Here is a 12,483-nt window from a genome sequence, read left to right as displayed (position 1 = left end):
AGATAACCGTGCCCTGCCCATCAACCGCAAACAGAAGGTCTTCCCCAACGGAACGCTGATTATCGAGAATGTGGAACGGAACTCAGACCAAGCGACCTACACTTGCGTTGCCAAGAATCAGGAAGGATACTCTGCTCGAGGATCTCTGGAAGTGCAAGTCATGGGTAAGTTAAAAATTATACTATTCCCAGAGTTCCCCAGAATCTGGGAATGCTCTGGTCGATCCTATTTTCTTGGGTGGGTCTTAACTTTTCAGCCTCATCGTTGGTCGTCCATCGTGCTTCTCTCAATCGAATACCCAAACCTCTCGCTCAGTTCCACCGCAGGTCGTACCCTTTGATTTCGGTGAGGAAACCATCAACATGAATGACATGGTCTCGGCCACGTGCACAGTGAACAAGGGCGACACTCCCCTGGAGCTGTACTGGACAACGGCTCCGGATCCCACGACGGGAGTGGGACGCCTGATGTCCAACGATGGCATTCTAATCACAAAGACGACGCAGCGCATCAGCATGCTGAGCATAGAGTCCGTGCATGCTCGCCATCGGGCGAACTACACGTGTGTGGCCAGGAATGCGGCCGGGGTCATCTACCACACGGCAGAGCTGCGCGTTAACGGTTCGCTTAGGCCTTCTTCGATTCGTAGATTGATTAGTTCCTTGGTTTTTGAGTTCTGTTTTCTTGACCCTACTCGCATCCTCGCCCTCCTCCGCAGTTCTGCCCCAGATCGTGCCCTTCGATTTTGGCGAGGAGACCGTCAACGAGTTGGACATGGTCTCCGCCTCCTGTACGGTCAACAAGGGCGACCTGCCCATCGATGTGGCATGGACGAAGAACGGCGGCCGAGTCTACACCAACGATGGTATTGTGGTGACCAAGACCAGTACCCGCATGAGTGTCCTGAGCATTGAGTCCGCCAGGGCGCGACATGCCGGGAACTACTCCTGCGTGGCCACCAATAATGCAGGCGAAACTCGGCAATGGGCAGTCCTGGCCGTCAATGGTTAATAGCATCGAATAGCCACATGATCGTTTTTGATTTTCCCTTGGTTCTCTTCTGTTAACCCAACCCCATCCCAGTCTTACCCCAGGTCGTGCCCTTTGACTTTGGCGAGGAGAGCATCAACGAGCTGGATATGGTCTCGGCCTCCTGTACGGTCAACAAGGGCGATCTGCCCGTGGACATCTACTGGACGAAGAACGGCGGTCGGGTCTACACCAACGATGGTCTAATTGTGACCAGGAACAGCCAGCGCCTGAGTGTCCTGAGCATTGAATCCGTGCGAGCGCGACATGCGGGGAATTACTCCTGCGTGGCGACCAACAACGCGGGGGCCATAACTCAGTCCGCCATGCTAGCAGTGAATGGTTATTGTCCAGCAGATACGGTGTCAATTTCTTAAGTTTTCCTTGCCATCTTTTGCTTTTTGCCTTCCCATCCCGGCTCAACCAGTCCTGCCCCAAATAATGCCCTTCGACTTCGGCGAGGATGTGATCAACGAACTGGACATGGTGTCCGCCTATTGTACCGTAAACCGGGGGGATCTTCCCGTCGACATAGCCTGGACCAAGAACGGCGGTCGTATTTACACCAACGATGGTCTGATAGTCACCCGAAATAGTCAACGCATCAGCGTTCTGAGCATCGAATCCGTCAGGGCTCGACATGCTGGGAACTACTCCTGTGTGGCCACCAACAGTGCGGGCGAGACCAGACAGTCCGCCATCCTAGCTGTCAATGGTTAATCCCTGTTGATCTCTTAAGATTTGCTTTTGTTTCTTACATTTTCGTTATGACCCTTTCTTTACCCTCACTCCATTCGTTCCCTCCAATGCCATTCAGTTCCACCGTCGATAGCGCCGTTCTCCTTCGGCGATGATCCTGTGAACACGGGCGAGAATGCCGGAGTGCAGTGCATGGTCCAGAAGGGCGATGTCCCAATTACCATCAAGTGGACGCTGAATTCCCGACCCATCATCAACGGCGAGGAGGGAATTACCATACTGAAACTGTCTCCCAAGACAAGTGTTTTGAACATAGCCGCCGTGGAACAGGATCATCGTGGGGTCTTCAAGTGCATAGCCGAAAATAAGGCAGGGTCAAGTTTCACAACATCGGAGCTGAAAGTCAACGGTACATGGACCCAGGGACCTCACTCTAAGCTCCTTTATTATTATTTGCTTATCATAATTTTATTTACTTTAATTTTATTTACACCTTTCGAAATCTTTAGTACCTCCCCATGTCCTGCCCTTCAGTTTCGGCAGCGAAGTCTTTAATATGGGCGATGTTTTGAGCATCACTTGTGTTGTCCTCAAGGGGGACCTGCCCTTGAGAATCCACTGGACCTTGAATGGTGAGCCTGTGGCAACAGGTGTGAATGGATTCACAGTAATGCAGTTGAATCAACGTACCACCTACCTGAGTGTGGATGCACTGGAGGCCAAGCATCGCGGCTCCTATAGCTGCGTGGCTCAGAATCAGGCGGGTGAAGCGATTTACTCCGCTGACCTGCAAGTCAATGGTTGGTGAAACTCCCTTTTGGATCTCTCTTTATATCCGCCTGTAAAGTTGCTTCCTACTAACACGATCCTGGTTTATTTGGTGGCTAAGAGCTTTGTATATGTCTCGAGCTTTAAATGGATTTCCCTTCATAGTTGCACCACAGATTAGCCCCTTTTCCTTCGGTGATGAGCCCCTAAATCGCGGAGAAGTGGCTAGTGTCAACTGCGTGGTTCCCAAAGGTGACTTGCCACTAGATATCTATTGGACACTAAACTCGGCTCTCATTGTAAACGGTGAAATGGGATTCACGTTAGTGCGGCTGAATAAGCGAACCAGTTCGCTGAATGTTGACTCCTTGGAAGCTGTCCATCGGGGTAGCTACAAATGTATAGCTAACAATTCAGCGGGATATGCTGAATACGTTTCCACACTAGATGTCAACGGTTTGTTTGACCTTATCACTATTTGTAGTGCTTTAAGTTTTGTATTTGATTTCATATTTTACTTACTTTACTTTTGATTCTCTCCACCTCATCTCCACTTCTAAAGTTCCTCCCCAAATCCAAGCGTTTGACTTTGGTTCTGAAGCGGCCAATACTGGTGAAATGGCGGGTGGCTTTTGCATGGTTCCCAAGGGCGATCTGCCAATGGAGATCCGCTGGACCCTGAATTCAGCACCCATCATCACCGGTGAACATGGATTTTCCCTGTCGCGCCTTAATCCACGTACCAGCTCCTTGAGCATCGACTCTCTCGAGGCCAGACATCGCGGACTGTACCGATGTATTGCCTCCAACAAGGCGGGCAGCGCTGAATACAGCGCTGAATTGCACGTGAATGGTCATTATGCAAATCATACTCATAGTTAAACGTTTTTCTATTTTAAATTATTTATTTGAGTTTTAATTTACCACTTATTTCCTGTCCATTTAAGTGCCGCCCCAGGTTTTGCCCTTTAGTTTCGGTGAATCCGCCGCCGATGTCGGCGATATTGCCAGTGCCAACTGTGTGGTGCCCAAGGGAGATCTGCCCCTGGAGATTCGCTGGTCCCTCAACTCTGCTCCAATCGTAAACGGCGAAAATGGGTTTACCCTGGTGCGTCTGAATAAGCGCACGAGTCTGTTAAACATTGATTCTCTAAATGCTTTTCATCGCGGTGTCTACAAGTGCATAGCCACAAATCCGGCTGGGACCAGTGAATATGTAGCTGAATTACAAGTTAATGGTTTGTCCCCACAAGAAATATTGAATAAGGAGAAATAAGAGCACGCTTACTGTCTATGTTGTTTTCACTTAGTATTGCTTGAGGTGTTTGGTGTTGGAGCAGTCGCATTCATATGATATTTGTGCTGAATGTCATATAAATCAGAAAAATTAGGTGTAATATGATTATTAAGACAAGCTACAATACTTTAAGAAAAAATATTCTGAGGAGCTGTTTTGTCATTTTGGTAGATAAAATACGACCGCGTTCTCTTTGCCCATTCGCATGCAGTGCCCCCTCAGGTTATGCCCTTTGTTTTTGGTGAGGAACCCTCCAACTACGGAGACAGTACCGCGGTCCAATGTATGGTCTTCAAGGGCGACACACCTCTACAGCTCCACTGGACTCTCAATGGACAGCCGATAACGAACGAGCACGTCGGTATACGAATCATCAAAATGTCCCCCAAACTGAGTTCCTTGAGCATCGACGCCATCAATGGCCAACATCGGGGACTGTTCAAGTGTATAGCCACCAATGCGGCGGGGACTTCTGAGCAGAGTGCTGAACTGATGGTCAATGGTTAATATCTGAACAAGGATATGGGACTTAAGTTATATCTTTATTTCTTCTACCCCCTCCTCTCCCCTACTCCTATCCTGCCATTTATGGTCCAGTGCCTCCACAAATTCGACCCTTTGACTTCGGCGACGAGGCTTCCAACTCAGGCGAAACCATGGGCATTCAGTGCACGGTGATCAAGGGGGATCTGCCCATCAATATTACGTGGGTTCTCAACAATCACACCCTGAACAGTGGTGACCTAGACGTGGTGATCGGTCGAATGTCCAGCAAGTCGAGCACCCTGAATATCGACTACATAGCCGCCGAGCACCGTGGGGTCTACACCTGTCTGGCTCGCAATCAGGCGGGCGAGAGCAGCTACAGTGCTGAGTTGAAAGTCAACGGTTACTACCCATAGATTTCCTATATATATATATTTTGGTTTACTTTTCGAATGATTTTAAACGATACCCCACATCCATCCCAGTCCTGCCCAGCATCCATCCGTTTAGCTTTGATGCGGAGGCCAACGAGGGCGACAGCGTTCAGTTGACCTGCCACGTGGCCAAGGGCGATCTGCCGCTCAGAATCCGCTGGACCCACAATGGTCTGCCCCTCTTCACGCACCTGGGCGTGATGGCCAGCAAGATCGGGGAACGTATTAGCCTGCTCACGGTGGAATCGGTCAAGGCTGCCAATTCCGGAAACTATAGCTGTGTGGCGAGCAACAATGCGGGGAACGTGAGCTCAAGCGCCGAGCTGCTCGTCAATGGTTACCCATTAATATTCGTTAACATTAATGTTCTGTTGATTGCGATCATTTTATACCCATCACCGTCCCAATCACTTCCCAGTTCTGCCCCAAATTGTGCCCTTCGCCTACGAGGATCTGATCAATATGGGCGACTCGATAGATTTGTTTTGCCAAATCCAAAAAGGCGACCGTCCCATCAAGGTGCACTGGAGTTTCGAGCGGAGCGCTGGAGACTACGGCTTTGATCAGGTGCAGCCCCAGATGCGCACGAATCGCATTAGCGAGAAGACGAGCATGATCTCCATTCCCAGTGCCAGTCCTGCCCACACCGGCCGGATACCTGTATAGCCAGTAATAAGGCTGGAACTACAACATATAGCGTTGACCTGACAGTGAACGGTACTGAAATTGAGTGTGTCATGATTTAGTTTTAGTGGTTGCGGTTACTAAAGGTCTTGCTAGTTGTTGCTACTAATCAAACCCATGCCCATTTCTCTAACTTTCTATCTAACTAAGCCTGCGTGGATAACTGTGAACTTTTTTGCATATTGCCCTTACTTATTCGAACTGCATTTTCTATCCCCCAAAAGTGGCTCCCAAGATAGCGTCCTTTGATTTCGGGGAAGAGCCTCTGAACTACGGAGAACCTGCGTCAGTACAGTGCACCATTTTGGGTGGAGACCTGCCCATGAATGTCACCTGGTTGCTGAATAACGCCACCATTGATAGTTTTCATGACATTTCCTTCTCGCGGATCGGGAAGCGGATCAATGTGCTCTCCATTGAGTCCGTGTCCGCTCATCACGCCGGATTCTATTCGTGTCACGCGCAGAACAAGGCCGGAATCACGGCGCACTCGGCGCGGCTGATCGTGAATGGTTAGACAAACGAAGAGATCGCCTTTAGACCTAAGAATATTACACATCATTTATGATTTTGTGTTTACTTACGTTGATTTGAGTACCCTTACCCCTACCTTATCTCAGCACTGCCAAAGATAAGTCCCTTTAACTTTGGCGAGGAGTCCATGAGCTACGGCGAGTTTGTGAATGTACAATGCACCATTTCGGGTGGTGATCTGCCCGTTAACATTACCTGGACCTTGAACAACAAGCCCTTCGAGGATTACCTTGAAATCTTGACGACTAAGCGCGGCAAACGCATCAATGAGTTGACTATTGAAGCGGTGTCGGCCAAACATGCTGGGAACTATTCCTGCATTGCCGAAAATAAGGCTGGAGTCGCTAACCACACGGCCGAGTTGAAAGTTAATGGTTAATACTCTTGAAATATTTAAATTGTCCTTTTATTTTTTTTCATTTTCGTTTTATCTCCTTAACCCCCAAAAAACACCCTTGATAAGTGGCTCCGAAAATTGCCCCATTCGATTTCGGAGATGAGCCCTCGAACTTTGGTGAATCGGCTAGTGTTCAGTGCCTGGTCACCTCGGGTGACTTCCCGGTTAGCTTTGCGTGGCTCTTCAATGGACGTGAGATCAATGAGAACGTATACGATGTATCCATGGTTAAGTTGGGAAAGAAGATCAGCGCGTTGTCCATTGATATTGTCCGGGATCATCACGCTGGCAACTACACTTGTGTGGCAGTCAACCGGGCCACCTCCGTTAACTTTACCGCCGAACTGGTGGTGAATGGTACTTTCAACAGCTTGACAATCAGTTTTAATGTACACCATGATTTTGATTTGATTTATTTATTCCACACTCCCACTCTTCCACATTCCCCGAAGTGCCACCAAAAATCGCCCACTTTGATTTCGGCGATCATGCCGTCAACTTCGAGGAGTCCGTCTCTGTGAATTGCTTGATCTACCTGGGAGATCTGCCCATGGATATCACTTGGTTATTCAACGGGGCTCACATAAACGCGTATACTGGAGTGTCCATAGTCAAGGGTGGCAAAAAGGCGAGCATTCTGACCATAGATTCGGTGCACGCAGGACACGCGGGAAACTACACCTGCAAGGCTCGCAATGATGCGGATTCAGCGGAATACTCGGCTGAATTGATTGTGAATGGTATTGTGGGGGGAATATGGTATTGTGGTATTGTGGAATATCACAGAGAGCTACGTACGTTACTCGTTCGAATATAATTTGAATCCCTCCACATCCTTTAATTCCCATTAAGCACCACCGAAAATTGCGCCCTTCGACTTCGGTCAGTCGGCGTCAAGCTTTGAGGACTCGGTTTCCGTGAACTGCCTGGTCACCTCCGGTGATCTGCCCATCGACATCGAGTGGTTATTTGGCGGGGAGCCAATTAACTTTGCAACAGGCATTGCAATTCTTAGAGGGGGCAAACGGACTAGTCTTCTGACCATAGATTCAGTGCACGCGGGTCACGCGGGAAATTACACCTGCAAGGCGAAGAACCAAGCATCGAGCAGCGAGTACTCAGCGGCCCTGATTGTGAACGGTTGGCAGGGAAACCCTTGTCCATAAGTTATATAATTGTTTGGTTTTTTTTTTTTGAATATCGGACTTTTATTTTACCTATTCCCTCATTCCTCTTAACAAGCTCCACCCAAGATCACTCCCTTCAGTTTCGGCGAAGAGCCCGCTAATGTGGAGGACTCCGTCTCGGTGACCTGTCTCATCTCAACTGGGGACTTACCCATCGATATTGAGTGGTTTTTCAACGAATACGGCATTAGTTCCTATTCGGGAATTTCGGTTATGAAGGGAGGAAAGCGGAATAGCGTACTGAGCATCGACAGCGTACAGGCCCGTCATGCGGGCAATTATAGTTGTCGGGCCAAGAATCATGCCGCTGCTGTTAACTACACCACCGATTTAATTGTGAACGGTATTAGATCATTTAAAATTAGTGTTTCGATAAATATTTCCCTTAATTTTTCATATTAAATTGACTTTAATTTACCTACCCAAGTTCCCCCAAAGATTACTCCCTTTGACTTTGGAGACGAGCCAACAAACTTTGAGGATTCCGTATCAGTCACTTGTCTTATATCCAGCGGTGACTTACCCATCGACATTGAGTGGTTTTTCAACGAATACGGCATTAGCTCCTATTCGGGAATTTCTGTTGTAAAGGGAGGCAAACGTAATAGTGTATTGAGTATCGATAGTGTCCAAGCCCGTCATGCCGGAAACTATAGTTGTCGGGCGAAGAATCATGCCGCTGCCGTAAACTACACCACCAGCTTGATTGTGAACGGTATATCGGTTAAGGGTTTTATCAACTAATGTTAAGTCTTTCGTTTTATTTAGTAAGATTTTCGTTCAATTTTACGTCTTTACAACCCAAAGTTCCCCCGAAAATCACACCCTTTGACTTTGGAGACGAGCCCACCAATGTTGAGGATTCTGTGTCGGTCACTTGCCTCATATCCAGCGGAGATTTGCCCATTGATATTGAATGGTTCTTCAACGACTACGGCATAAGTTCCTACTCTGGCGTCACCGTTGTCAAGGGAGGGAAGCGAAGTAGTGTCTTGGGAATAGATAATGTCCAAGCACGTCATGCTGGAAAGTATAGTTGTCGGGCGAAGAATCGTGCAGCTGCAGTTAACTACACCTTCGATCTCGTAGTGAACGGTACCCGCAAATGTTTAGAGGAAAACTTCAAATTAGGATTATTGTTTTTAAGTTCCTTTAATTATTATTACACTCCAATCCCTTTAGTTCCCCCGAAAATCACACCTTTCACCTTTGGCGAGGATCCCACCAATGTGGAGGACTCAGTCTCTGTGACTTGTTTGATATCCAGTGGAGACTTACCCATCGATATCGAGTGGCTATTTAATGACTTCGGAATCAGCTCGTATTCAGGAATGACTGTCCTCAGAGGTGGAAAGAGAACCAGCATGCTGACCATAGATAATGTCCATGCTCGTCATGCCGGAAAGTATAGTTGTCGCGCAAAGAACCACGCAGCAGCCGTCAACTACACTACTGAGTTGATTGTGAATGGTACACTTAGTTGAAGTATACATAATTAGTTGGGCTTTTGGATTAGCTTATTGTTTTGTGTATTCTTGCGTATTTATCAACATTTTGATTAACCCATAGTTCCTCCTAAAATCACTCCCTTCACCTTCGGCGATGAACCTACCAATGTGGAGGATTCAGTTTCGGTGACCTGCTTGATCTCCAGCGGAGACCTACCCATCGACATAGAGTGGCTATTTAATGACTACGGGATTAGCTCCTTCTCCGGGATGACCGTTTATAGAGGAGGAAAGAGAACGAGCATGCTGACCATAGACAATGTCCATGCTCGTCACGCGGGCAAATATAGTTGTCGAGCGAGAAATCATGCGTCTGCGGTTAATTTCACAACCGAGTTGATTGTGAATGGTACACTTGTGTTACTAGATTTAATGGAGTTTAGAGTTTATTTTCCTTAAAGTTTACTTTCTGTTCTCCCCCCCCCCCATATTGCACTCAATTCACACAAAAGCCCCACCGAAACTTGCTCCTTTTGACTTTGGTGACTCCCCTGCTAACTTCGAGGATTCCGTTTCGGTTAGCTGCCTCGTCTCTTCTGGTGATTTGCCCATTGACATCGAGTGGCTGTTCAACGGGGAATCCATAAGCTACGCCTCGGGAATCGCTGTTTTGCGAGGTGGCAAAAGGACTAGTGTACTCACGATAGATTCCGTTCATGCGGGACATGCGGGGAACTACAGCTGCAAGGCCAAGAACAAAGCGGCCAGCAGTGAATACTCGGCGGCCCTTATTGTCAATGGTCATTAGATTATGCTTATAAAAATCCGTCGCTGTTTACCACTTTCATTTAAGATTATCGTTTATTTCCTCCCACTTAAACTGAATAAAGTTCCACCCAAAATTACGCCCTTCGACTTCGGTGACGCTCCGACGAATGTGGAGGACTCTGTTTCGGTCATGTGCCTGATTTCCAATGGGGACTTACCCATCGACATCGAGTGGTTCTTTAACGACTACGGAATTAGTTCGTACTCCGGAATAAATGTAGTTAAAGGTGGCAAGAGGAACAGCATGCTAAGTATTGATAGTGTCCAGGCTCGTCATGCCGGGAAGTATAGTTGTCGGGCTAAGAACCACGCTGCTGCTGTAAATTATACCACCGAACTAATAGTTAATGGTACACCTACAATTTTCTTAAATTCATTTTTAGTGTAAGGTACATCTTTAATTTTATGTAATTTTTATTAAAACCACCTTCACTCCAAAGTTCCTCCGAAAATCACGCCATTTGACTTCGGTGCCGAACCCACCAATGTTGAGGATTCCGTTTCGGTGACTTGTCTAATCTCCTCCGGCGATTTGCCCATTGATATCGAGTGGTTCTTCAACGACTACGGAATTAGCTCCTACTCCGGTATAAATGTAGTTAAGGGTGGCAAGAGGAACAGTATGCTGAGCATCGATAATGTGCAGGCTAGGCATGCGGGAAAGTATAGTTGCCGGGCAAAGAACTACGCAGCAGCCGTCAACTACAGCACTGAACTCATAGTTAATGGTACTGATGGATACGTTCCCACCTATGTACCTACAATATTTATTATTATCGTTTTTATTTCATAGTTTTGTTTTGAGAACCCAAGATTATTGTAGCCTTCCCAATCTATGTCACTAGTTGCCCCCAAAATTGCACACTTTGACTTTGGCGAAGTGGCGGCAAACTTCGAGGATTCGGTTTCCGTGAACTGCCTGGTCAGTTCCGGTGATCTGCCGCTCGACATCGAGTGGATGTTTAACGACTACCCCATCAACCACTACTCGGGCATATCCACCTCCAAGATGGGAAAGCGCCTGAGTGTGCTGATGATCGATGCCGTGAGTGCCCGCCACGTGGGCAACTACACCTGCAAGGCCAGGAATCTGTGGGCATCCGCTGTCTACACAGCACAGTTGACAGTCAATGGTACTTGCCTGCGAAGTCAGAGCTTCTGTACAGCACTTCAGTGTCGTTCCGGGTTATTTAGTTTCTATTTGTATACCCACTCCTGTTTTTCCCACACACAGTACGCATATACAGATTGCATGTTTGCTTTGGCTTTTGTGTCTTGGCTTTTGTAGCTTAGCTGTAAGGTTTTTAACTGGGGATCTGCGAAGATATCAATCCACTCTTATGATTAAGATGGACATAATCCATAGATGTACAATACCCTTTGATTGCCCATCTTTTTCCAAGTACCTCCCCATATCAGTCCTTTTGAGTTTGGGGATGAGCCAGCCAATTTCGGGGACTCGGTGACCGTGCAATGCACTATTTCGAAAGGCGATCTACCCGTGGACATCACCTGGTTGTTCAATGACTATGCCATCAACGAGTATCACGGGGTCACCTCTTCCAAGATCGGCAAGAAGGTCAATGTGCTGACCATTGATTCGGTAAACGGCAACAATGCCGGAAACTATACGTGCCGGGCAAGGAACAAGGCCCAAATGGTGGAGTACACTGCGGCCCTGATTGTCAACGGTGGGATAGAGATCCACATCCATATGCATATACCGTAGAGATAGAGATCACCTTATTTGTCTTCATTTTTTCCTTGATTGTTCGTTGAGTTGACTGCTTTTGTTTTGTGTATCCCACAAGTCTTGCCACAAATCACGCCCTTTGCCACCGGTTCGCAGCCCACCCATCTGGGCCAGTATATAACGTACCAGTGCACCCTGACGGAGGGCGACTTGCCCCTCAACATCCGTTGGACGTTTAACAACCAACCGCTCTTCAATGACGATGACCAGGACATCCTCATAGCGAAGATGGGTCGTCGAAGTAGTGTTCTGACCATCGAAAGTGTGGCAGATCGTCACGCGGGCAACTACAGTTGCCACGGGGAAAACGCCGCCGGTCGTGCCACCTACAGCACCCAGCTGCGTGTGATAGGTTCTCATCCCAGCGTCTTAGTATTAAGAGAAGCTTTCGTTGATGCGGTTATGTTTTAATTTTATGCACCTTTTGTTTTACCATCACATCACTTTACCGAAACGCACATCCAGTTCTTCCGCGCATCATACCCTTCGCCTTCGAGGAGGGTCCTGCCCAGGTGGGTCAGTACCTGACACTGCACTGCTCCGTTCCCGGCGGAGATCTGCCCCTGAACATCGACTGGACGCTGGATGGTCAGGCAATCTCGGAGGATCTGGGAATAACCACGTCCCGCGTGGGTCGTCGTGGAAGTGTGCTAACCATCGAGGCCGTGGAGGCCTCACATGCGGGCAACTTCACCTGCCACGCCCGCAATTTGGCGGGCCATCAGCAGTTCACCACGCCGCTGAACGTCTACGGTTAGGAATTCTCCGGGATTGGGTCGCTCGAGTAGTTTCTTTGTGGCCGATTACTAACCTAGCGTCGCTGCATGACCGTCTGTCTCTGCTGCTGTCCTGACTTATTTTTCCGTCTTTCTGACCGACTTAGACCCATCACTCCTCTTTGGAATGGCCTGACGCACATACACACTGAAAGCTTGCATG

General features: G+C 48.0%; 1 protein-coding gene and 1 non-coding gene across 76 annotated transcripts in view; one reads left to right on the top strand and one right to left on the bottom strand.

The window, feature by feature from the left end:
• The window catches only part of Dscam1 (Down syndrome cell adhesion molecule 1), a 63,976-nt gene that overhangs the window by 33,887 nt on the left and 17,606 nt on the right, over positions 1–12,483 (top strand). For 6 of the 75 annotated variants that reach the window (NM_001273835.1, NM_001043041.1, NM_001259241.1 and 3 more), the window contains exons 8-9: positions 3–164; positions 12,010–12,297. In NM_001273835.1, coding sequence (NP_001260764.1) covers positions 3–164; positions 12,010–12,297 — 450 coding nt within the window. 75 annotated transcript variants of the gene reach the window in all.
• asRNA:CR44071 (antisense RNA:CR44071) lies at positions 4,318–4,668 on the bottom strand. The gene has a single exon (NR_073851.1).

Source organism: Drosophila melanogaster, chromosome 2R (assembly GCF_000001215.4).
Source record: "Drosophila melanogaster chromosome 2R".
Classification (NCBI taxonomy): domain Eukaryota; kingdom Metazoa; phylum Arthropoda; class Insecta; order Diptera; family Drosophilidae; genus Drosophila; species Drosophila melanogaster.
The sequence above is the reverse complement of the archived record's forward strand: the minus strand, read 5'-3'. Positions and strand labels throughout refer to the sequence as shown.